This window comes from Platalea leucorodia (assembly GCF_965183815.1).
Source record: "Platalea leucorodia genome assembly, chromosome: 3".
In the NCBI taxonomy this organism is placed as follows: domain Eukaryota; kingdom Metazoa; phylum Chordata; class Aves; order Pelecaniformes; family Threskiornithidae; genus Platalea; species Platalea leucorodia.
The window spans coordinates 127,062,314-127,087,640 of NC_138825.1; the positions used below are offsets into that span (position 1 = coordinate 127,062,314).

General features: G+C 65.8%; 1 protein-coding gene across 1 annotated transcript; it reads right to left on the reverse strand.

Annotated features, from left to right (window-relative positions):
- Positions 1-883: 883 nt before the first annotated feature.
- On the reverse strand, positions 884-16,102 carry KCNK3 (potassium two pore domain channel subfamily K member 3; the record flags this gene model as incomplete). The annotated part of the gene is made up of 2 exons (XM_082307735.1): positions 884-1,776; positions 15,820-16,102. The coding sequence occupies 2 exons, from the start codon at positions 16,100-16,102 to the stop codon at positions 884-886; spliced, it is 1,176 nt and encodes a 391-aa protein (XP_082163861.1).
- Between the last annotated feature and the right edge of the window lie 9,225 nt (positions 16,103-25,327).

Genomic DNA, 25,327 nt, shown 5'->3' on the forward strand with positions numbered 1-25,327 from the left:
TGGGGACGCCCAGGTTTGCCCATCTAAAACGGGTTAAAATAACCCCATAAAGCTGTGGGAGGGCTGCCCACCCGGTCGCCGGCTGCCCACCCGGTCGCCGGCTGCCCACCCAGTCGCGGCAGGCGTTTTCGGCAGCCTACGTGACTGACGGCTTGTTTTCTCGGCCGCAGGGGCAGGCTGATGTGCGCAGCAATCGAAAAAGCTCCGTCTAAGCCCCTCTTAGCCTGATTTGCCCGCTGATGCGTGCTCGCCTTCGCCGCGGCATCCCTCGCCCCCCGGGGAGCTGCCTTGCCCCGCGGTGGCCCGGTGGCCGGAGGAGGCAGAGGATGGAGGGGACGGGACCCCGCTGCTGCCCGCGGTCGGTGCCGGGAGCCCCATGTCCTCCACGAGGCCTCCGGTGCACGCGCGGTCACGCGTCCGGCTCACGGCCGTGCCGCGGCACGCGGCCTCGCACGCTCGGGCTGCCATGGGGCCACCATGGGGCTGCTATGGGGCCGCCCCGGGGCCGCCCCGGGGGTCCCCAGCCGCTTGCCCAGAGGTATCACGGCGGGAGGTGCAGGTGTACCCCCCCATCAGGTTAAAACACTCTCCAGCTCTTCAAGTTTCACATTTTTGAGGAGTGGTTTTGCAAAATAAAATAAAATAAAATAAATTTAAATTAAAATAAAATAAAACCAGCAGCTCCTTTCTTCCCACTTCGGAGAGGACGGGGGCAGCCTCGCCGCTGCTCCCGCATCCCTCCCGAGTCCCGGCAGAAGAGCACGGCCCCCGCGGGGGTCCCAGCCCGCTGCCTCCCCCTCCGCAGCCAGTCCCTGGACCACGAAAGGTCCTCGGCTGCAGGGCCGAGGGGGGTCTGAGGGGCTCAGGTGGGGATGGAGAGGGGCTACACGGAGCTGCGGCGTTTCATGAGCCCCTGGAAAGCCGCCAGGCTGTGGAGACCGGTGGAGACGGAGCTGATGGCCGACCGGCGGGCGTTGCAGAAGCATCTGTTGGAGGGGGTCTCCGGACAGCGGCCGGGCGAGGAGTGGCTCTGCTCCACGCAGGTGTCCGAGGTGGAGAGGTCCCTGGGGATGATCATAGGGATGGAGTACTGCAGCTTCTCCCGGCTCTTGTACCACAGGCACGAGCACATGGATTGGAAGTGGAGAACCTCGGCGTAGACGTTCCGAAAGCCGCCGCCACCGCCGCCGCTGCCGCCGCCTGCCGCCGCCGGCACGGCCGAGGCAGTGTCCGTGGCGTGGATGCTGCTGGCTTGGCCGTTGCGGGTGAGCAGCGCCCGATGTTCGGCATCCCGCTTCTCGTCCTCGGCGTTCATGGTCATGAAACGTAGCACCACCAGGTTGAGGAAAGCCCCGATGACCGTCAGCCCCGTCAGGATGTAGACGAAGCTGAAGGCCACATACTGCGGCTTGTTCTGGAGGGCTTCGTCCTTCTGCAGGGCCACGTAGTCCCCAAAGCCGATGGTAGTGAGGGTGATGAAGCAGTAGTAGTAGGCGTGGAAGAAGCTCCAGTGCTCGTAGTAGGAGAAGGCGGCTGCCCCGATGCAGAGGGTGCTGATGCAGGAGAAGAACCCGATGGTGACCATGTTGGCCATGGAGACCTCCGCCCGCCTCATGCCAAGGCACTTCTTGATGCGGTGGAGGAGGTACCTGACGAAGGTGTTGATCCTCTCGCCCAAGCTCTGGAACATGACGAGGGTGAGGGGGATCCCCAGCAGGGCATAGACCATGCAGAAGACCTTCCCCCCGTCCGTGCTGGGGGCCGCATGGCCGTAACCTGGGGAGCGAAGGCACAGAGCGGGATCAGCTTGGTGGTCCGAGGCGGGTGCAGGGTGTGCAGAGCCTCAAACCCCTTCCCTGGTGGTGCACCCCAACCCTGGCCCCCAGCCACGAGGAGTGACCATGGATGGTTGGGCGGGCTGGGGGGATAACGGGGTCTCCAAATGAAAATGAAGGAGAGGGGGCTGGAGAAGGGGGAAAGCCCTCGGTTTGTGGGGAAAGGAGCTGGGGGGCTGGCAGGGGGGTGATGGACGAGGTGCTGCACCCCCGGGCTGGGGTGGGGGCAGCTGGGGGACGCTTGGATGGACCCTGGCTGGGGGGGGAGGACGATCCCCAGCCTTGGGGTTTTGGAAATCGGAGATCGCCCTTCCCTGCAACACCCAGCCCAGGCTGGCCCATCTCAGAGCAGCCAGCTGGAGAGGCGCAGATGGGGAAAACAGGGATTTTTAAGGACTCCGGAGACAAGGGCGGCTGGCTCCTCTGTCACCCCGGCATCCCCATGTCCCCGTGCCCCACTGCCCGCTGCCAGTGGCTGCCACGGGAGCCAGGGGAGCATCCGTGCCCAGCCCCGGGGGGCCATCGTGGTTTCAATTAATCTCCTGCCTGCGTGAAGCAGGTACAGGCAGGACTTATCCTTCCTCTGCGCTGGCAGAGGAGTCGTCCCTAGCGGAGCTCGGGCAGAGGCGGCTGAGCCTGCGGGAGGTGTGGGTGCTGAGCCACACTGCCCCGGGGACCTGAGCAGGGCCCCTGCGCTGCCGGAGGTGCCCTCGCTGCCGGGCACCGGCTGCAGCCCTTCTCCTGTCCCTTTTCCATCCATCCATCCATCCATCCATCCATCCATCCATCCATCCATCCATCCTCCCATCCATCCATCCATCCATCCATGCACCCATCCATCCATCCATCCATCCATCCATCCTCCCATCCATCCATCCATCCATCCATGCACCCATCCATCCATCCATCCATCCATCCATCCATCCATCCATCCACCTACCCATTCACCCATGCATCCTTCCTTCTTTCCTTCCTTCCATCCATCCATGTATCCACACATCCATCCATCCTCCCACCCACCCACTCACTCATGCATCCTTTCCCTTCGTTTCTCCTTTTCCTTCTCTCTTTCCCTTTCCCTTTTTTCCTTTCCCTCTCCGTTTCCCTTCCTTTCTCTTTCCCTTTCTTTCTCTTCCCCCCCTTTCCCTTTCCCTTTCCCTTTCCCTTTCCCTTTCCCTTTCCCTTTCCCTTTCCCTTTCCCTTTCCTTCCCTTTCCCTCTCTTTCCCTCTCTCCTTCCCTCTCCCTTTCCCTTACTTTCTCTTTTTTCCTTTCCTTTCTCTTTTCCCCTTTTCCCCCTTTTCCTTTCACTTTCCTTTTCTCTTTCCCTCTCCCTCTCCCTCTCCCTTTCCCTTTCTTTTTTCCCTTTCCCTTTTGTTTTCCCTCTCCCTCTCCCTCTCCCTCTCCCTTTCCTTTTCCCCATCTCTTCCCCTTCCCCTTCCCTTACCCCTTTCCCTTTTTCCCCCTCCCCAGCACCGCACACCAGGGACGAGCACCAGGGCTTCACCTCCGCTGCCCAGAGCCAGCGGGCAGGGGCTGGGGCACAGGCTGCCCTTGCCCAACGGCCAGCAGGCAGGCAGGAGCAGGCAGGAGCAGGCAGGAGCAGGCAGGAGCAGCTCATCGACCCCTCAGACCCCGGGGGGCTCAAAAACGCTTCCCTCGGACTCCGAGCGTGTTTGGGACGGGGCTGGGGGTGCCGGCACAAGCACACCCGCCGCAGCACCCGCCTCTCCGAGGCCTGTCCCAGCAATGAAACCAGGCCCGGCACCCACGGCCACGTGAGGCCGCAGCAGCCCCCGAGCCCGTGGGAACGGCGGCGCGGAGCTTGCCCTGCCCCGGCTCTGTTTAATCCTGGCTGGACGGAGGCAGGCGGCATCCCTCACCGTCACCTCGCCGCCGGCCTCGGGAGGCCGAGGATTAAGGCGGGACGGAACGAGGCGAAAACAAGGATCGTCAGATCTCCGTCCAAGTCGCCTGCGAGGAGATGGAGTGACCTCTCCCAGCTGCCAGCGCCGCTGGCTCGGGGTGCGGATGCGGGAGATGGAGAGCGTTGCTGGAGAGCATCACCGGAGAGTGTCACCGGAGAGCATTGCCGGAGAGCATCGCCAGAGTGCATCACCGGAGAGCATCACTGGAGAGCATCACCGGAGAGCGTCACCGGAGAGCATTGCCGGAGAGCATCGCCAGAGTGCATCACCGGAGAGCATCACCGGAGAGCGTCACCGGAGAGCATCACCGGAGAGCATTGCCGGAGAGCATCGCCAGAGTGCATCACCGGAGAGCGTCACCAGAGAGCATCACCGGAGAGCGTCACCGGAGAGCATTGCCGGAGAGCAGTGCCAGAGTGCATCACCGGAGAGCATCACTGGAGAGCATCACCGGAGAGCGTCACCGGAGAGCATTGCCGGAGAGCATCGCCAGAGTGCATCACCGGAGAGCATCACCGGAGAGCGTCACCGGAGAGCATCACCGGAGAGCATTGCCGGAGAGCATCGCCAGAGTGCATCACCGGAGAGCATCACCGGAGAGCGTCACCGGAGAGCATCGCCGGAGAGTGTCACCGGAGAGCATCACTGGACAGCATCACTGGAGAGCATCACCGGAGAGCATCACCAGAGAGCATCGCGTCACTGGAGAACATTGCTGGAGAGCATCCCTGCTCTCATCCGTACCGGCTGCCAGCCTACCCCTTGCCTCACCGATGGAAAAGGGGGCCGCTGCTTGCTGGCCCCACCCCGCGGCAGAGGGGACACCCAGGCAATGCCATGTGAGCCGGGTGGCCGCCGGGTCCTGCAGCAGAGCCAGATGCTGCCCTTCAAACCGGGGTCACATCCCGCTGCCCTCGGGGCAGGCGCCGAACCCTCACCCTGCCTGTCTGCCTGCTCCTCCCTTCATCTGCCAGACACCCCCGGCCCCCTCCCGACATCCCAAATCTCCCCATTCCTCACGCATCCGCCGGTCGAGGACGGCATTTTAGGATGCAAGCCTTGGGTGCTGCCCGCAGGCCCCGTCCCTGCCAACAGCCTCGCTGAGCATCCCGCTGCCTGCTCCTGCCTGCCCCGCACCGCCGCAGCCTCCACAGCTATATTTAGCCCCGTTTCCCCGGGGAAGGGAGTTTATGAGCTCTCGCGGCGCGTCCAAGCGTCCGTCAATCTGCCAGCTCCCCCTTCCCCGGCTTTAGCGGGCGCTGCCTGATGGCCGGCACGTCTGAGGACGGAGGGAAGGTCGCCGGGATATGAAATCCGGCCGGTGGGGAGAGGGAGACCCCGGGAAGGCGGCAGAGAGGGTGAAACCCCCCGAACCCTTCTTCCACCTGCCGTTTCATCCGCCGCAGGAAGGAAAGGCATTGGAAAGGAAGGCTTGGCTGCTGGGATGCTGCAAAGTCCGGGCAGCTGCCAGGTTCAACGGCGGCTCTGTTTGCCCCGCCGCACTGGCGTGCCTGACTTTGTGGCACGTCCCGGCCTGGCGAGGCTCCCTGCCGTGCTCCTGCCCTCCCTGCAGAAGGGGCTCAGCATCCCCGCTCCTCTCCATCTCCTGCCTCCCTCCTGCAGCCCCCCCAAACCTCCCCGCCGGGTGGGTGCTCCTCAAAGGGTGGTCCTGGGGATGGATGCTGCCGAGGGAGAGCAGAGTCAGGGTGCTGCAAGCAGGCAGGGAGCATGGCGCGTGCCCCCAGGGAGAAAATATGACATGTCCCTGAGGAACGCGGCCGGCGCGTCTCCTTTTTAGGGCCGCGGAGGAGCAGGGGTGGATCTGGCCGCGGCTCCGGGGAGCAGGTGCAGGTCTTGGCTGGCCCCTGGCCTGGAGCAAATCCCAGGCTGTCGGGAGCGATGGATGGCGGGGATTAGCGGGGCAGCTGCCGGGGATGGGAGGGGGGGGGGAACTTTGCAGAGCTGAGGTGTTACAAAGCTGGAGGGTGCAAAGGGCCGGGAAGGCAGGGAGAGGGTCCCTGGGAGGTGGCAGTGGGTGCTGAAGGGGTATGGGAGGGGGCTGAGCCCTCCAGGGAGGGGGTGCAGGGAGCCAGGGGGTACAGGGAGGCAGGGCAGGGGATGGAGGGAGGCAGGGGGTGCAGGGAGGCAGGGGGTGCAGGGAGGCAGGGCAGGGGGTGCAGGGAGGCAGGGGGTGCAGGAAGGCAGGGTAGGGGGTGCAGGGAGGCAGGGCAGGGGGTGCAGGGAGGCAGGGGGTGCAGGGAGGTGAGGCAGGGGGTGCAGGGAGGCAGGGCAGGGGATGGAGGGAGGCAGGGGGTGCAGGGAGGTGAGGCAGGGGGTGCAGGGAGGCAGGGCAGGGGGTGCAGGGAGGCAGGGGGTGCAGGGAGGTGAGGCAGGGGGTGCAGGGAGGCAGGGCAGGGAATGGAGGGAGGCAGGGGGTGCAGGGAGCTGGGGCAGGGGGTGCAGGGAGCCAGGGGGTGCAGGGAGGCAGGGCAGGGGGTGCAGAGAGGCAGGGGGTGCAGGGAGGCAGGGCAGGGGGTGCAGGGAGCCAGGGGGTGCAGGGAGCCAGGGCAGGGGGTGCAGGGAGCTGGGGCAGGGGGTGCAGGGAGGCAGGGGGTGCAGGGAGCCAGGGCAGGGGGTGCAGAGAGGCAGGGGGTGCAGGGAGCCAGGACAGGGGGTGCAGGGAGCTGGGGCAGGGGGTGCAGGGAGGCAGGGCGTGGGGATGGGGAGTCCCAGCTGACACCAGGGGCTGGGCGCTGGGTTGGGTATCGGGGCTATGAAGCAGTCAGGAAACCACCTCCCTGCTTTACAAAATCGCTGCAGGAAAGCAGGCGCTGGCAGTGAGCGAGGGCTGGTGGCCACGAGCCGTGGCCACGAGCCGTGGCCCATGCCATGACACCTCCATGCCCGGGCAGGAGCCCTGCATCCCGCTGCCTGAGCCATCACGTTTCTTCCTCCTCCGGTTCAGCGGCAGGGGACACGCAGGGAGGCCAGAGCCCTTCGCCGTGGGCTCTGACCCGCTGCAGCTTTCCCACCCCGCTTCCTGGCAGGTTCAGCAGCAGCCACCAAGGCTGGTACGTTCCCATGCATTTTGGGGAGAAAGGAATGATCCAACTGCATCCGTACACACCCAAGGATCCACAGTTAGGAGTGCCCCGGGGATGCCTCGGTGGAGGAAAAGCCTCATCCTCCGGAGATGTCGGCCGCCCCATGGAGACCACCCTCCCCGAGCAGCCCCTGCGCTTGCAGCTGGCTGCCATGGTGGCGAACACGCAGCAACCCCCCGCTCCAAAAGCCCTTTAGCACCCAAAAGCAACCAAAGCACCCAGTCCTGAGCCCCCCGGGGTGCCTACCCCGGGCACCCCTTTCTCCTGGCCCTCACGGTGAAACCCTAGGGGTGCCCCAGAGATGGAGGCGGTGGGTGGGCATCCCCTGAGGTGCAGTGTGCCCCGGGCACGTGCTTCCTCCTCCTCATGCCAGCCCTGCAGCCAGCCCTGCTGCCCCCCGCCCCATTGCTCCCAGTAAGGACCAGTATCCCACTCAGCTTTTAACTGGCACCCATTTCCCGATGTGTCACCCCTGGGTGACGCGAGCTCGGTTGAGGTACCAGTGCCAAGCGCTCTCCATCGCCTGCGGCCAAGAGCAACCCGGGCTGTGCCCAGCCCTGCCAGTTAACCAGTGCCGGGGCTGAGCCTGGGGACTCGGCTGTCCCCCAGGCCGGGGCCGGGGACGCAGGCGATGCAGCCGGCACACGGGGTGCCCCTCGGTGCTGCCTGCGAGATGCCCCATCTTCACAGGGCGAGCAAACAAGCAGGCAGGGAGCGGCTGGGAAAGGCAGCATGTGGCAGCGGCAGCAGCGCTGCCGGCCTGCCCTGAGCAAACACGGCCCGGGCAAGAAGGGGCACGGCGCTGCGTGGGGACACACGTGGCCTGCAACGCCTCCGTCCCCGCCAGGACAGGGGTTGAGGGCAGCGGGAAGGGGCTTGTCCTGCCTGGGGACACCTCCAGGGCAGGGCAGGGCGAGAGGCAGCCGGAGCAGAGGGATGGGACCCGGGCAGCGGCTCCCTGGGGCTGGGCTGAACTTGGGTGATGCAGAGCCGGAGCAAGCCCTGGGACCCACAGCAGCCAGGCTGTCCCAGACAGTCCTGGACCAGCAGCAGGGACTGTCCTCGCTCTGCCTTCACCAGGGCAGGCGAAGCGGACAGCCAGCCAGCAATCCGCTCACCCTGCCATCCATCCATCCATCCACCCACCTACCCATTCAGCCATGCATCCTTCCATCCTTCCATCCATCCATCCATCCAGCCAGCCAGCCAGCCAGCCAGCCATCCACCCACCTACCCATTCAGCCATTCCTCCTTCCTTTCTTCCATCCTTCTATCCATCCATCCATCCATGCATCCATGCATCCATCCATCCACCTACCCATTCACCCATCCATCCTTCCTTCCATCCATCCATCCACCCACCCACCCATCCATGCCTCCACACATCCATCCATGCATCCATCCATCCATTCATCCATCATGCATGCATCCATCCATCCACACATCCATCCACACATCCATCCACACATCCATCCATGCATCCACACATCCATCCATCCATCCATCCACACATCCATCCATCCATCCACCCACCCATCCACCCACCCACGCATCGCCCTGGGGCGGGGGCGCCAGGCCTGGCTGTGGGCTCGTGTCTCGGGGGTGGGAGGCACCCTGGGGCCGCAGACCCCCCAGGCCCCCACCTCCCGAGCGGGGTGATGGGGATGGAGGTGGGAGCCAGCCCCCGCGCTCCCCTTGCCCCCCCAGAACACAGCAGTGGGGTAACCCCCCGGTGCCCCCTCCCCTCCTCTGCAGCAGCACCCACGCCCCTGCCACCCCCCTGCTCCCCGCATCGCCCTGGCCCCTTCCCCCCAGATTTAACCTCAGCGTCTGGGGGTGCCACCCCCAAAGGGGCTTGGAGCCACCCCCTCTCCTTGCCCTCCTGCCCGCGGAGGGGGCAGAGCGGGAGGGTTTGGGGGTGCAGCCGGTGCCCGGCCCCCCCAGGCGCTGCTGCGGGCAGGCGGGGGCCGGACCCTGCCGTCGCGGGGGGGTCAGGATGGTGTCATGGAAAATCCCGGTGCCGGCCAAGCGCCCTGTTTGCGCCAAAACTGGCAATTTTTCCCTCGATCCTGGGGCTCCGCCAGGCCCCTTCCCGGCCCCCTCCGACCCTCCCCGCTCCATCCCTCCCCTCCTCCTGCAAAAGGGGGGTGCAGCCGGGCCCCCCCTCCCCACCCTTAGGGGCCCTGCAGCAGGAGCGGGGTGCTCTCTGCGCTGGCGGGCACGGCGGGACACCCCGGGGATGGGCACGGCGGGACACCCCGGGGATGGGCACGGCGGGATGCTGGCGCACACCCCGACCCAGGCGGCTGGTCCTGCTGTTTGGGGGGGGGGGAGCACCCCATAACCCCGAGGGACAGCACAGACCTGCGGCTGGGGACGTCCCCGCAGCCCTGGGGACGGCTGCAATTGCGAGCAGAGCTGCTTTCCACGCCGGCAGAGGGGAAAAGGGGCCTCCAGGGGGGAGAAAAAGTCATTTAAGGCCTTTAGGACCGATTTCTGCCGGCTCTGCCTGCTGACGCCGCTGGGCAGAGGGACCCCGGCACCGGCAGCGACACCCCCCACCCCGCGCAGCACCCCAGGGTCACCGCCCGCCCTTGCAGGAGGCCCCGAGACCCCCAAGGGGCGACGAAGACCCCAGGCTCCTGCAGGACTCGGACCCCAAAGGACCCCTCCGCGTCGCCCTGGCTCCATCTGCAAAGGCAGCGCCCTGCTCCCCCCGATCCGAGCGGGATGGGGATGCGGAGCGAGCTCAGGCATCGGCTCCCGAGCCCTCGATGGCTCTGGCTGCAAAGCGCCTTACGCCAGGGATGTGTCCTTCCCCGCCGCCCTTCCCGCAGCCAAATCCCGCTCGCGTTCCCCGGGGAGGCAGGTGGGTGTCATGGGCAGCTCCTCCTTCACAGAAAACGGGGTTATTCTCCGCTATTTTTTGGCTCGGGCCTTGGCGGGGCTGAGCCGAAGGCTGGCGGAGGGGGGCTGCCCCATCACTGAGCCCTGGACCATTCCCCGTCCCTTTGCCCAGGGTCTCCCCTTGGAAAAGCAGGATGCGGCTCCTTCCTCCCAGCGCTCGGCTTCATTTGGGTAGTGGTAAGGTGTGGAGGGGTGTGCACCAGCGCCCCGCACCGTGCACCAGCACCGTGCACGAGCACCCAGCACTGTGCACCAGTGCCCAGCACCGTGCAGCAGCAACACGCACCAGCACCCAGCACTGTGCACCAGTGCCCAGCACCGTGCACCAGTGCCCAGCACCGTGCAGCAGCAACACGCACCAGCACCCAGCACTGTGCAACAGCACCCAGCACCGTGCACCAGCACCGTGCACCAGCACCCAGCACTGTGGAACAGCACCCAGCACCCAGCACTGTGCACCAGTGCCCAGCACCCAGCACTGTGCAACAGCACCCAGCACCGTGCACCAGCACCCAGCACCGTGCAACAGCGCACAGCACCGTGCACCAGCACTGTGCACCAGCGCCCAGCACTGTTCATCAGTGCCCAGCACCGTTCATCAGTGCCCAGCACCATGCAACAGTGCTCAGCACTGTGCAACAGCACCATGCACCAGTGCCCAGTACTGTGCACTAGCACCCAACACTGCAGACCAGCACTGTGCACCAATGTCCAGCACTGTGCACCAGTGTCCAGCACCGTGCAACAGCACCGTGCACCAGCACCATGCACCAGCACTGTGCAAGGTGGCCAGCACTGGGCACCAGCACCGTGCACCAGCACCCAGCACTGTGCAACAGCACCGATGATCTTAAAGGTCTTTTCCAACCTAAACGATTCCATGATTCCACGCACCAGTGTCCAGCACCGTGCACCAGCACCCAGCACCATGCACCAGCACCCAGCATGGTGCACCAACACTCAGCACTACGCACCGGCACCACGCACTGTGTACCAGCAACATGCACCAGCGCACAACACCGTGCGCCAGCACCATGAACCAGTGCCCAGCACCAGCATCCAGTACCGTGTACCAGTGCCCAGCACTGTGCACCAGCACCATGCACCAGCATCCAGCACCACGCACCAGCACTGTGTGCTAGCACCTACCATTGCACCCAACACCATGCACAGGTGCCCAGCGCCGTGCACCGAGCACCTAGCACCGTGCACCAGCACCATGTGCAGTGCCATGCACCGTACACCAGTACCCAGCACCGTGCACCGGCGCCCAGCACCACTTGCAGCACCCGTGGGGCCCTTCTTCCCCACCGCCGCTTTCCGCTCCACTCTTGCTCCTTCAATTAACCGCCCCGGCCGTGATTTATCCAAGGTGGCGGTGCCTGCTATAAATCCCGCGCCGCAGTCACTTCAGCCTGAGAGCTGCCTGATAAATATTTAAGCCGGCTCATAAATCACGTGCCGGCAGAGCGAGGCTCTCCCGCGGCTCCGGCTCAGGTCCGGCTTCTTGGCACCAGACCTGGCAGCACCGAGTCCAAGCAAGCAGCCCTGGGGCTTGGCGTTGGGAAAAGAAAAACCCCCAAACCCAAAGAAATTGGAGGTTTTTTTTTTTGGCCCGGTCCTGGGTGATGAACCCCCCTCACCTCGGAGCATCTCTGCCCCGGCGCCCGGTGTTTATGCCTTGCTCTGAGTCAGGCTTTGCTGGCGAGTTTAATGAGGCATCAGCTGGGCGAGGCGGGGCGGGGGGGCGGGGGGGAGCGGGTATTAATTGCTGTTATCGCGCCGGGATGGAGAGGAGCGGGAATTTATAGCCTGGGGGGAGGGGAAGGGGGAGCGGGACGGGGGGAAGGGATGCTCGCGGAGGGGCCGAGCCCCTGGTGCGGAGGGTCCCTGGGCTGAATCCCGCGGGAGAGGACACGTGTGATACCTCCCCACCCCCCCGCGCCACAGGTTTGCTGGAGCCTCCCCGGGAAGAGGCTCTGCCGCCTCGGCGAAGGCGCTGAGCCCCGGTCGGGCAGCGGGCTGCCACTGCCGCCCCTAAAACACCCATCGCTGCTGGGAAGGGCTCGGGGACGGCTCCGGTCTCGGTGCACACGTGCCATCTCCCCATTCCCCCTCTTCGTGCTCATTCCCTGCTATGAGATGAGTGGCAGAGATGCATATGCCCTCATTAGGTTTCAGAGTGAACACCCCAACCAGCATGCCTTATGCCTGACTGGAGAGGGAAGGAAAGCAGTCCTGACCTCCCAGCGCTGCTTTCTGCCGACTCCTGCGGCTCAGCAGCACGGCTGGGGCACTCAGACGAAGCCCAGCAGCGGCCGAGGAGCCGCCGGGCTGGACGGGGCCGCTCTCCTGGGGAAGGCCCTGCGCATCCCCGGGGGACGGAAGGGGTGAGACGCTGCCTGTCTCTCCCCGCTGCCTGGGCATCACCTCCCGTGGGGGTCTGGGCTGAGGGGAGAGGAATCCCAGCCCTGGGAAAGAGGAGTTTTTCCCTCTGGCACGTTAACTCTGACACCTAATGAGGGCATGTGCACCTTAATCACCTAATTTCCACTGCTATCCTTTTTAGCAGGCAGGGCTGGCACAGGATGGGAACAGAAATGTCCAGAGGGGCCAGAGGGAGCGGGTGCCCCATCCCTGGCTGCAACGTCCTCGGCTCCTGTGCCTTCCCTGAGACGTTTCCCAGTGCTGCATCCCCCAAGGCCAGGGAATCAAGGGTCCTTCCCCTCCCACCGGTGCCGGTACCGGGAGGGTTGTGCCGGTACCGCTGGCACCAGAGGTGGCTGGGGGTGCGTGTGCCGGGGTGTCCCCAGGTCCATCCTCTTTTATCACCGCAGGCGTGAGCGGGGAAGGGCTTCCCGCCGGGAGAGATGCTACGGATGCGATGGATTGGGGACCGATGGGCAGACCACCTGCAGAAGAGGGGCGGGGGGGACCCGGTCTCACCCCAGGGTCTCCTGGCCCGGGCAGGGTCCCTGCTGCCTCGATAAACAAGTGGGAAGGGAGGAGGGCTGTGACAGATGGTGACACTGCGGTGGCATTCGCCACCTGCCCCGGTCCACATGGCCGCTGGCCTCTCCGCACACAGCGATGGGGGGGGGGACACGCTTTTTTTGGGGGCGATCCAGCGAGAGCCATCACAGCCGGCCCTGGAGCACAGAGGCCCCCGGCGCGGGGACAGCGACCGAGGTGGCAGGGGACGCGTCCGGGGACCCCGGGGCTGGCTCTGCTCCCTCCCTGCCCGCCCTACAGCTCCCCTTGCCCCCGGCCTCACAGAGAGGAGGGCAGCGGGTGACAGCAAACCGAAATATCCGGGTCCCCGGCCCCCCTCCGCGGTGCTTTGGGGGTCCCCGGGCGCTGGGGCGGCTCTTTGGGGGGGCTGCACCCCGCTAGCAGGGTGCAGGGCTCAGGGCAAGCTTCGGCGCAGCGCTGGGAGGGCGGCTCGCCGCTGGAAAAATCCCATTTCGTGGGAAGAATGGAATTTTCTTTCCCCTCTTGTGGCTTTTGATGATTTTGCTCTCTTTGCTGGTGCACGCTGGCCCCAGTCAGCAGCACCCGAGCTCCATTGCGACAGGCCAGCGAAAACGCCTGCCTTCGAAATCATCAGATTTTGATAAAAACAACATTGCTTTATGTATTTATGGCCGTGCCCCTTCCCCCTACACCCCTTTGGACATCGCGGAGAGGCTGACGCTGCCGGGAGAGAAGGGCTTGACGCCTGCGGAGCAGTAAAACCTGGTTTGGGGCCATTCCCTCTGCATTCCCCTCCCGCTCCGCCGCGGCTGGCCACACATTTTTCGGGGCCGGGTGTCATCACCCCAACCCCAGAAGGGACCCTGACATCAAGCCCAAAATGAGATTTTAAGGTTTGAACCCCGCAGCTGGCGGGATGCTTTGCTGGGGTGTAACGCCTGCGTCGGGGCTCAGCCACGCTCGCCCAGCCCTGCTCCGTCCCTCCGGGGCTGCGGGCGGCTGCGGGCAGGGCGGGGGAGCCGGGTGCGCGGGGAAGGCAGGGCAGGGACCCCCACGCCTGCCCGCAGCCCGCCGCCGACCCACGGCCTCTCGGGACCGTGCGCGCCGGGCCGGCTTTGTCTCCCTCCTCCGTCACTGCAGCATCCTTTGTGTGGGCTGGCGAGACGCCGCTCGCTCCCGCTCGCCTCCCGCTCGCTCGGCTCCCCAGCCCCCCGCGCACCCCCTTGCCCGCTCCTCCTCCCTCGCACGTCAAACATAAGCTGCTTGTCTTCACTTCCAAAGCTTTTCCCAGCTGCTCCCGCCAGCCGGGAGAGGCCAGACCCTGCCTGCGCTCGGCCCGTGGCCGCTCCAACACCCGCGTCTCAGCCCCGGGAACCAACGACCACCCCGACACCCGTAGCTCAGCCCCGCGAAGCAACGACCACCCCAGCACCCATAGCTCAGCCCCGGGAAGCAACGACCACCCCAGCACCCATAGCTCAGCCCCGGGAAGCAACGACCACCCCAGCACCCATAGCTCAGCCTCGGGAACCAACAACCACCCCAGCACCTGTATCAGCCCAACAGCCACCCCAACACCCGTAGTTCAGCCCTGGCAACCAACAGCCACCCCAACACCCACGTCACAGGTCCGTGCCCCACCAGCCCTCCCACCCCTCCAGCTCCCGCCTGCGTCTCCCCGGGGCCGTGGCACCCGCGGGGCCACCGGCCGGGGCCAGGCCGGCCACGTGCCGCCCCGGTCCAGCCGCCCCCAGGCCGCCCCCAGGCCGGGGCACTTTGGGGACCAGGGGACGCTGGGGCAGGGGGACCACCCTGAGCAGCGGGGTGCAGCGCTGACACCCCCCTTGTAGGACACAGCCCCCCGTGCTGGGGGTCCCGCCGCGCTGGGAAGGGCAGGAGATGGGGCTGCAGGGGAACCCCGGCCCCAGGGGACCTTCCTCCCTCCTCCTCCTCCTCCCCTCCCGGGAAGGGGTCAGCCGAGGAAAGCGCCTGCCCCAGCTCAGACCCCCCCGAGCTGCAGAGGGGGTGGGAGTGGGGGTGAGGAGCCCCGGGTCCTTGCGGGGGGTCCCCAAGGCTGGGGGCTGTGATGGTGGGGAGCCCAGGGGCTGCGGGGGGGGTCCCTCGAGGGTAGGGAGACCAGAAGCCACGGGGATGGGCGGCTCGGCGGTCCCCGAGGTCGGGGCGCCCCGGGGCAGGAGGGAGCCTCGACGCGTCGGGGATGGGCACGAGTGGGGAGGGGCCGGTGAGGGCTCCGGGGTCGGCGGCGGGGAGCGGTGAGGAGCCCCGATACCGCGGGGATGGGCGGGGGGGGGGTCCGGGTCGCCCCGGTACCACGGGGATGGGCGGGGGGGGGGGGGGTCAGGGTGACAGTTCTCCGGTGGCGGTGGCAAGCCGGTGGCCCCGATATCACGGGGATGGGCGCGGCGGGGGGGGGGGGTGTGTGGGGTGTGGGTGTGTGTCAGAAGAGCCGGGAGAGCCCCGATACCACGGGGATGGGCGGGGAGGGGGTTCCCGGTGGCAGAGGAGCCCGGAGAGCCCCGATACCACGGGGATGGGCGGGGAGGGGGTTCCCGGTGGCAGAGGAGCCCGGAGAGCCCCGGTACCACGGCGATGGGCGGGGGGGCGGTCGGGGTGACAGTTTCCCGGTGGCAGAGGAACCGGGCAAGCCGGTGGCCCCGATACCACGGGGACGGGCGGGGAGGGGGTTCCCGGTGGCGGAGGAGCCGGGAGAGCCCCGATACCACGGGGACGGGCGCGGAGGGGGTTCCCGGTGGCAGAGGAGCCGGGAGAGCCCCGATACCACGGGGACGGGCGGGGAGGGGGTTCCCGGTGGCGGAGGAGCCGGGAGAGCCCCGATACCACGGGGACGGGCGGGGAGGGGGTTCCCGGTGGCGGAGGAGCCGGGAGAGCCCCGATACCACGGGGACGGGCGGGGAGGGGGTTCCCGGTGGCGGAGGAGCCGGGAGAGCCCCGATACCACGGGGATGGGGGCGTCGGGGACGGAGGGCACCCCGCAGCCGGCAGGCGGAGAGGGGCGGGGGGGGGGGGTGTCTCCGGGCGGGTGTAACCGGTACCTATGGTAGTGATGACGGTGATGGCGAAATAGAAAGAACCGGCGAATTTCCACTGGACGCCGGCCTTGTGCGGCTTCAGCTTGAGCACGACCCACTCGAGTTCGCGGTAGCTCTCGGCGCTGAGGTTGTATTTGCTCTTCAGCTCCTGGCTCTTCGCCTCCAGCCGCCGCCTCTCCGCCGTCTCCTCCTCCGACTCCAGCGCGTCGAAGACGGCGGCCCCCACCAGCAGGTAGGTGAAGGTGCACATGATGAGCGCCAGCGTCCGCACGTTCTGCCGCTTCATGGTGCGGCGGCGGCGGCGGCGGCGGGCGGCGGGGCCGTCTGGGGCATGGCGGCGGCGGCGGCGGCGGCGGCGGCGGCGGCGGCGGCGGTGGCGGCGGTGGTGGCGGCGGTGGCGGCGGTGGAGGCGGCGGAGGGCCCGGCGCGGCGAGGAGCGGAGCGGAGGGGGTGGAGGGGAGGGGGGGGGGGCGGGGGAGGGGGCGGGGCTGGGCGGCAGCGCCCGACCCCCCCCCCGCCCCCCCGCCGGGAGGGGGACCCGCACCCCCGCCCGTCGGGATCGGGACCCGCCCCGGGAGTGGGACCCGCACCCCCGCCCATCGGGATCGGGACCCGCACCCCCACCCGCCGGGATCGGGACCCGCCCCGGGAGTGGGACCCGCACCCCCGCCCATCGGGATCGGGACCCGCACCCCCGCCCGCCGGGATCGGGACCCGCGGCGGGATCGGGACCCGCACCCCCACCCATCGGGATCGGGACCCGCACCCCCACCCGCCGGGATCGGGACCCGCGGCGGGAGTGGGACCCGCACCCCCGCCCATCGGGATCGGGACCCGCACCCCCGCCCGCCGGGATCGGGACCCGCCCCGGGAGTGGGACCCGCACCCCCACCCATCGGGATCGGGACCCGCACCCCCGCCCGCCGGGATCGGGACCCGCGGCGGGATCGGGACCCGCACCCCCACCCATCGGGATCGGGACCCGCACCCCCACCCGCCGGGATCGGGACCCGCGGCGGGATCGGGACCCGCACCCCCACCCATCGGGATCGGGACCCGCACCCCCACCCGCCGGGATCGGGACCCGCGGCGGGATCGGGACCCGCACCCCTCCCACGGGGACTGGGACCAGCACTGGGATCGGGACCCGCACTCCTCCCGCCGGGAGTGGGACCCTCACTGGGAGCGGGATTTGCACCCCCACCTGCACCCACTGGGAGCAGGACCCGCACCCACACTGGGATCAGGACCCGCACCCCCACCCACGGGGAGCGGGACCCGCCCCGGGATCGGGACCCGCACCCACACCGGGATCGGGACCCGCACTGGGATCGGGAGCGGGAGGTCCCGTGGCAGGGCACGCAGACGGGCACGGCCCCTGCTCACACTCGGGTGCACGCAGGCGCGCCCGTGTGCACCCTTGGCCACGCTTGCACACACACGCTCACGTGCAGGCACACGTGCACACTCACACTCATGCACACACGTATGCACCCATGCGTGTGCACATCTGGGTGCACACATACGCACACTCACACTCGTGCATGCACGTACGCACCCATGCGTGTGCACATCTGGGTGCACACACATGCACACTCACACTCGTGGGCACCCCCGCGTGTGCCCCCTTGGCCGCACTTGCACGCACACGCGCTCATGTGCATATGCCGGTGTGGGTGCACACATACGCACACTCACGCTCACGCACACACAGACACACCCATGCATGTGCACACACACACTCACGTGCACCCGTGTGCACCCCCTCGCCCACACCTGCACACACGCGCTCCTACGCATGTGCAGGCATCCATACGCACCCGCGGGCGCACGCAGCCCTTGCCCGCGCTTGCACACCCACTCACGCGCACGCATACACGCACACACGGGCACACTCGCGTGGATTTACACACCCGTGCCCGCACGCCCTCCCACGTCGCACCGCAGCCCTGCAGCCCCTCCAGCCTCGCCGCCGGCTGCTCCCGCGGGTGCACGCGCACCCCGCCTCCGCCTCGCACGCGGACGGCTGCACGGTTGCACGCGCGCGCACGCCCCGCGCGGCCCGGCTGAGCTCTCGGGCCGCCGCGCTGCTGCGCTTTGGCGTCGGCGTTGCAGCCTCTCCTCTCGCCGAGGGCCACCCAGGGCCATCCCGCGCCCGTGGGGCTCTCACCCCACCCAGCGCCCGCGAAAGCATCCGTGTGCGGGGAAGGGCCGGATCCTGACACGCTCCGTGCAGGGGACGGAGGCTGAAGCGCCCAAACCAGCGGGGGCCCTGCTGCCGGGGTGAGCCTGGCACCCCAGGGCTGCCCTGGCACCCACGCGTGCACCATTCCCTGCTCCCTCCCAGGCACCTGCGGTGCAAATCGTGGCCGATCTTTGGGAGCAAGGCCCCAAAAGCCCTGGGTGGAAGCGGGAAGGGATCCAGCCGGCTGGGAAAGGAAACGCTCTTGGTTTGCCCGCGTGGCCCTGGGACGCGTTTCGTCTGCCACTGACACCCGACACGAGGAACAATTGCGCTTTGCACATGTGCTGGCACCTCAAGCGAGCAGCGACATGTGTCAGCGCCGCAGGACGCCCGGGTCCCCGCCGGTCCCCGCGGGGGAAACACAGCATCGCTGCAGGCACCCCAGCACCCTGCCCCCCGCATCCCGCCCCCGGCTCTGCCCCCACGGCTCGGCTGCGGCAGCGTCTCCGCTGCCTCCCAGCTCCTCATCATGTCCCAGCGCAGGAGAGGGGGGGACAAATCCTGCCCCAACGGGGCTTGAAGGGCTCGCGGGGACGGGGATTATTTAATGCCACGGCCTCCGCTGCTCCGCTGCGGGGCGCGAGGAGGGAGGATGCTCACGGTCACACTAAATGACCTCTCAGCATCGGCTTCCCAGGGGACCTTCCCCGGTGCCAGGAGGTGACAGTTGCCCTCCTGGGCTCCCAGCCGTGCTCTTGTCCCCCCCAGGAACGTTTCGGTTTGGTTTTCGAGTTGTGCTGGTGAGAAGGGGCAGGAGAGGAGGGAGGGGGACCCAGCCAAGCCGTGCTTGCTCGGCCGAGGCACCCTGAGCCCACCCAGAAGACGGCTTGCATCTACTTTACACCCAATGAAAGCAAAAGGAGGAAAACCCAAAGATTTTTCCAGGAGGTGAAGTGTGGAAAAAGCTGAAATAATAATCACGCAGGAGGCAGGGTTGGGATTTCTTTGCCCCCCGCACCGCGCTTCCCAGAGCCGCGGTTCCTTCCAGCGTCCGTGCCGTTAACCCACCGGCTGGGCCGAAGGCGGCGTGGTTCCTCAGCCAGAAAAAGCAAAATGACTTTTTGGGGAAAATTTGCTTTCAGGTTTGGGAGGATTTATAGAATCGAGACCCCGGGGCACAGAGTGGCTCAGCGCCGCGGGGGCAGGCGGTGGGGACGGGCCGGTGTCACCGTGCCCCGGGGATGGGGAAGCCGTCGGCCTCGCCCCGCTGCCGGCCTGCGGGAGGGCGATGGCTGGGCCCCTGCGTCCAGCGGGGACCGCGTCACCCTCACAGTTCTCTGCAGCTGGAAGTTAGAGCTGGAGCGATAACCTGGGGGAGCTTTGCCCGGGCCTGTGCACCAGCGCTGCGGCTCACGGGGTGCTGCAGCTCATGAGATGCTGTGGCTCACAGGGTGCTGTGGCTTATGGGGTGCTGCGGCTTATGGGGTGTTGCAGCTCACAGGGTGCTGTGGCTCATGGGGTGTTGCAGCTTATGGGGTGCTGCGGCTTATGGGGTGTTGCAGCTCACAGGGTGTTGCAGCTCACGGGGTGCTGCAGCTCATGAGATGCTGTGGCTCACAAGGTGCTGCGGCTTATGGGGTGTTGCGGCTTACAGGGTGCTGTGGCTCACGGGGTGCTGCAGCTCACAGGGTGCTGCAGCTCACGCGTGCTGCGGCTCACGGGGTCCTGCAGCTTGTGGGGTGCTGTGGCTCACAGGGTGCCGTGGCTGGCAGGGTGCTGCTGCTTCCCCGGCACAAGCTCTGCTCTTCGCCAGCCGGAGCCGCGAGGCGTGAGCAAACAGAATGCAACACAAGCTGTCGCCGGCAGCTGCCGCATCGCCCACCACCGCAGCCCTGGGCCGGCTGGGGAAGAGGCAGAGGTGACCTCTCCTTCTGGGGAGCATCTGGCAGCTCTTTGCTCCCCGAAATGCTCCCTGCTCCCTGCTGAGCCCCTGAGATGAGCCCCAGGAGCATCCCTGCTCATCGCTTCCAGCTGCCGGCAGCTTCTCTCCCGCTCTGGGACCCCTGTAGACGTGGGAAGCAGCGGTACTGAGCTCTGCTGCCGCATTCCCAGGCTGGGGAGCCCAGCCAGCTGCCCTCTTGCAGAAGATGCACAGGAGGCATGGGCAGGGCAGACAGCAGACGGGGTTCAAGCCCACTGCCAAGTGCAGGCAGGGAGTTGAAGCACCTTCCTGCTGCCAGACCCGGGACGGGAGGTCCTGAGTGGGCGAGGGCTGGCTCTGAAAGGGACTGAGCTCTCTGCTTCCAGAGAAAATGGAAAAGGAGAGCATCCCGATGAGAGGAGAGAGGTGCTGGATCCTTTCCCAGGTCAGTGGGGTCCCCTCCAGGCACCACTGAGAGGAAGAGGATGGTGCTAAAAGGGCCCCGAGGAAGGGAAGCAGAGACAGGCCCTGCCTGGCTCCCTCTGCCCGGAGTGAGGACAAGCAGGGCGTGAGCAGGTATCTCCATCTCTGGCATCAGACTGGTGAGGGCTCGTGCGATGGGCCCTTGGATTGCCCTGACAGCCGCTCCTCCATCCCAGCATCCCTGCTCCTCCATCCCTGCATCCTGCTCCTCCATCCCTGCTCCTCCACCCCAGCACCCAGCTCCTCCATCCCTGCTCCTCCATCCCAGCATCCCTGCTCCTCCATCCCTGCATCCTGCTCGTCCATCCCTGCTCCTCCACCCCAGCACCCAGCTCCTCCATCCCTGCTCCTCCATCCCAGCATCCTGCTCCTCCATCCCTGGTCCTCCACCCCAGCACCCAGCTCCTCCATCCCTGCTCCTCCATCCCAGCATCCCTGTTCCTCCACCCCAGCACCCAGCTCCTCCATCCCAGCATCCCTGCTCCTCCATCCCTGCTCCTCTGTCCTAGCATCTCACTCTTCCATCCCTCCTCCTCCACCCCAGCACCCTGCTCCTCCATCCCTGCTCCTCCATCCCTGCATCCTGCTCCTCCATCCCAGCACCCAGCTCCTCCATCCCTCCTCCTCCACCCCAGCACCCTGCTCCTCCATCCCAGCACCCAGCTCCTCCATCCCTGCTCCTCCATCCCTGCATCCTGCTCCTCCATCCCTGCTCCTCCATCCCTGCTCCTCCATCCCTGCATCCTGCTCCTCCATCCCAGCATCCCTGCTCCTCCACCCCTGCTCCTCCATCCCAGCACCCTGCTCCTCCATCCCAGCATCCCTGCCCCTCCATCCCTGCTCCTCCACCCCTGCTCCTCCATCCCAGCACCCTTCTCCTTCCCCCAGCACCCTGCCGGCTTTGCCGCACCTCCCTCTCCCCGTCCCTGCCCTCGCAGCCCGGCTGCCTGGCTCTGACTCATGCCCTCCGCAGCGCAGAGACTCTCAAACTCCGGCCACTTCTGCCTCTTGAAAGCCACAAATGCATCCAGGCTCCAGCAAGGCCATTTACTCCCTCCCTGCTGCCATCGCAGCTGCCAAAAATAAAATAAAATAAAATAAAAAAGAAACCGAAAAGACCTTCTAAAAAGCAAACTGTGCTGTCTCTCTTCCGGCTGCGCTGCCGAGCGATTCCCAAAAGGCTTTTTATTTTGTCTTCGCGGGATCCTAATGCATTTCTGTCCCGACAGCCAGACACCGGGTCCCGCGGGGAAGGGGTGGGCTGCCGAGGCTCCTCCGGGCAGCACCCTCCTCCTTGCCCGTGGCCAGGGTCCGCGCCCAGCCGTCCCTGCCACCGCCCTTGGCCCTGGGGAAATTTGCTTTACACCCCTGCTCTGAGAGGTGTTTTGGGGGGCTGGGAGGGGAAAGCGCTCAGGTTCCCCATCCTCACGTCTCAGGAGGAAAGCAGAGCAATGCTTCTGGGACCAGCTCCCACCCCATCCCGGGAGACGGACAGGGGATTCGGGACAGGAGCTCTGCAAGCGGGACTGAGGGAAACAGGTTTATTTTGGGGAGGGTGCAGTGGAAAGGAGGTCCGGGGAGGTGGCTGCTCGGCCTGGGTCTCCCAGGGCACCCTCTCCCTGCAGGTCCCCGCTTCTTGTCCTCCCAGGGCAGGGGACTGGGGGCACCGGCAGCCCCTGCACCCCCGGGTGTCCTGCGTGGGGACTGGCACGGGTGGGACAGGTCACACTGGGCAGCCCGGGTACCTCCCTGCCTTTCCAGAGACCCTCCCGGGGGCCACCTTCCCCTGCAAGCCAGAGGCTGGGCGGGCTGGCAGAGCTACAGCCTTGGGGGGGGGGATGTGTTGGGATGGGATGAGGTGGGATGGATGGGATGAGTTGGGATGGGATGTGTTGGGACGGGATGAGTTGGGATGAGCTGGGATAGGATGTGTTGGGATGAGTTGGGATAGGATGTGTTGGGATGGGATGGGATGAGTTGGGATGGATGGGATGAGGTGGGATAGGATGTGTTGGGATGGGATGGGATGAGTTGGGATGAGTTGGAACAGGATGTGTTGGGATGAGTTGGGATGGGATGAGTTGGGATAGGATGTGTTGGGATAGGATGTGTTGGGATGATTTGGGATGGGATGGGATGAGTGGGGATAGGATGGGATGGGATGGGATGGGATGGGATGGGATGGGATGGGAGGGTTTTTCCAGGCAGAGCAATAACCAAGGGTCCTCTGAGACCCCAGGGCAGAGGGATGGTCCCTTCTACATCTCCCATCAGCAGCACGGAAACGAACTCGGGAAACGATGGCGTGATGGGAGCGGTGGAGCCAGGCCCTGGCACCAGGCTGGTCCTGCTCCCTGAGTGCTGAGGCTGCCGGATCCTGTGGTCTGCCCCAGCCTGCCCCTCCTGCACAGCCCAAGCCTAAGCCAGGCCTTGGCTCTGCCTTTCTTGGGTTTCCTTTGCTTGCTTTCTTGGGTGCTTTGACCACTGCCATGACCCAGGAGTATCCCGCACAGGACATCAGGCTCTGAAGCTAGATGGGACCATCGGATCCAGGCTCCTACACCTCACCCAGCGCATTCTGCTTTATTCCCCGAGGTGAAAGGCTGTACAGCCCCGCTCCATCATCTGCAGAGCTTCTGCTGCTCTATTTTTGCCTGCTCCTGCTGCTGGGGCTCACGTGGAGGTCCCAGGAGCTGTGGTTGCACCATGCTCCATGTTGTAGGACCGGGTGCGTTTGCTAAAAAAATACAGGGCTTGGATATCTTTATAGGGCTGCTGAGCCGGAAGATTTCCGTGATACATCTCTGTCGTTCATGCAGAAAGCAGTCAGACCACAAGAACAAGATGCAAAGTCCTCTTGGTGCTTCCTAACCCGCTTTGTGCTGGGGCCGGAGCTTCTCCCATACCGGCGATCCCAAGCTCTCCATGGGCACCTGGAAGGGGCTCGGAGAGCAGGAGCTGAGCCAGGGCTTGACTGCGGGGCTCGCAGCTCCTGGGGCCTTGCCCTGCTGTGTGCTCAGCCCCCTCCTCCTGCCCCGGTCACTCTCGACCCAAACCAGCCCAGGTCTGGTGGGTGGTGCAGGCTACGGGAAGGGGTCCTGCAAGGAGGACACCCAAAACAAGGACCTGAACTTGGTCTCCTCCTCTCACCCCATCCCTGTGCCGCTGGGTCTGGCTCTTCCTGGCTTTGCCCTTCCTCCAGCCCGGCAGCACCAGCTCCGCGAAGTGGGAACTTTCCATGGCCCAGCTCATTATTTTGGCAGGTTGTTTGCCAGGAAAAGTCCCTGAGCAGCCCATCACCCCCGGGTTTTGGAGAGGGGCTTGATAGACCCCGGGGGGCTGCTCCAGGCTCCCTGGGATCATTGGGTGTCCCCAGGCTGGAAAGTGGCCGTGCAAATCTCTGACTGCATCCCAGCTGGGCATCGCGGCGGGGACGGTGGGGCGCCCCGCGCCCCGGGGCGGCAGCACGCGCCGGCAGCGCGCACCCATCCCGGCCTGGCTGGCGTTGCTGCTCCCTAATGCATCATCGGCCTCTCCAGCCAGCTCGATTTAGCTCCGGTAAATGGCTTGGTTTCCTGATCTGATTTTTTCTGACGTGAAGCCATTCCTGCCCTGCGAGCTGCTCTCCCCGCCGCGGCGGCTGGATGGATGCGGTCCCCGAGGACCGGACACTTGTCTGCGGAGGTGACGGGGGAGCCAGCCACCTTCTCCTCCGCCCCAGCAAATCCATAAAGGCAGCCAATGTGCAGCGCAGGACACGAGGACCCCCCCGTCCCCCAAAACACCCCCTCCCCACACCCCCAAACCAGACCCAGCCTGGCAAGAGCTGCATGATCCCTTAAAAACCCAATGAAAACACCAAAATGGTTGTTTGTGCCATCTGGAGCAAAAGAAAATGGAATTTTAATTAAAAACTCATGAGCTAGATGCTATAAATACATCGTCTTGCTGTAAGTTATTCACCCATCAGGAACACGGAGGTCTGATCCCGGGCTCAGCGAGAGGAGCAGGGTTGTTTTTTTTTATTTCTGGGTTTTTTTTTTTTTTTTTTTTTCCTCCTTGCTTTTCCAGTTCAGCCCAGCGGCTCCCCGAGCCCTGGCGAGCAGCAGCACCCGAGCACCCAGTGCACGGTGGTTTCGGGGAGCCCTGGCCGAGCTCAGAGCTCTCTGCCCACAGGGCCGGAGGCCGGCGGAGCTTGCCAGCCCTTGGGCCACCGCCAGCAGATCTCGGCACCAGCGGAGGAAAGCATCACTCCGGGTAATTTGGGGCCTGGATTTCTTCTTTCCAAGCACTGGGAATAACACACGGTTCAAACCAGCAGCTACCTTGGGGAAGCAGCGAAGTTTCGGTAACAGACCCCAAACTGCCAGGCGTGCCGCTCCCCCAGATCAGCCACCCGCGTCTGCCACCAGGAGACTCGGACTCCCCCGTGCCTGCGGCTGCCTCGGCTGAAGAGGGAACCTGTTAACCCTGAAGCCTAATGATGGACATCTAGAAGTAACAGGAAAGGAAAAGCTTCCTGACAGCAGCACTGGGTGGGATGAAAAATTCATCTGGCCCAGGATCTTGTCGTCGTTCATGGAGAACAGGGACAGCCCCAGATCGGGACAGGAGCAGAAGAGCCCTACCCTTCTCTGGACACTTCCAGTGTCAGGAGTTTACGGATGTCCCAAAGCACACGCCAAGATACCCATGTCGTGGTGGAAATCCTGGGAAAATGGTTTCATCCCAGATGTTCTTCAGACCCAGGGTTTTGTCTAGGTCCTTCTCAGGGTCTCACGCTGGGAATTAGCTGGTTCCCAGTGGCGCGGCAGGGAGGCCAGTCCTGCTCCCAGTCCTGTGAAACGCAGGTAACGCCCTGCCGTGCAAACAGGCTCTGCCTTGGGATCTGTGGGAAGGTGGAGACCATCGCCAGGGAAGCG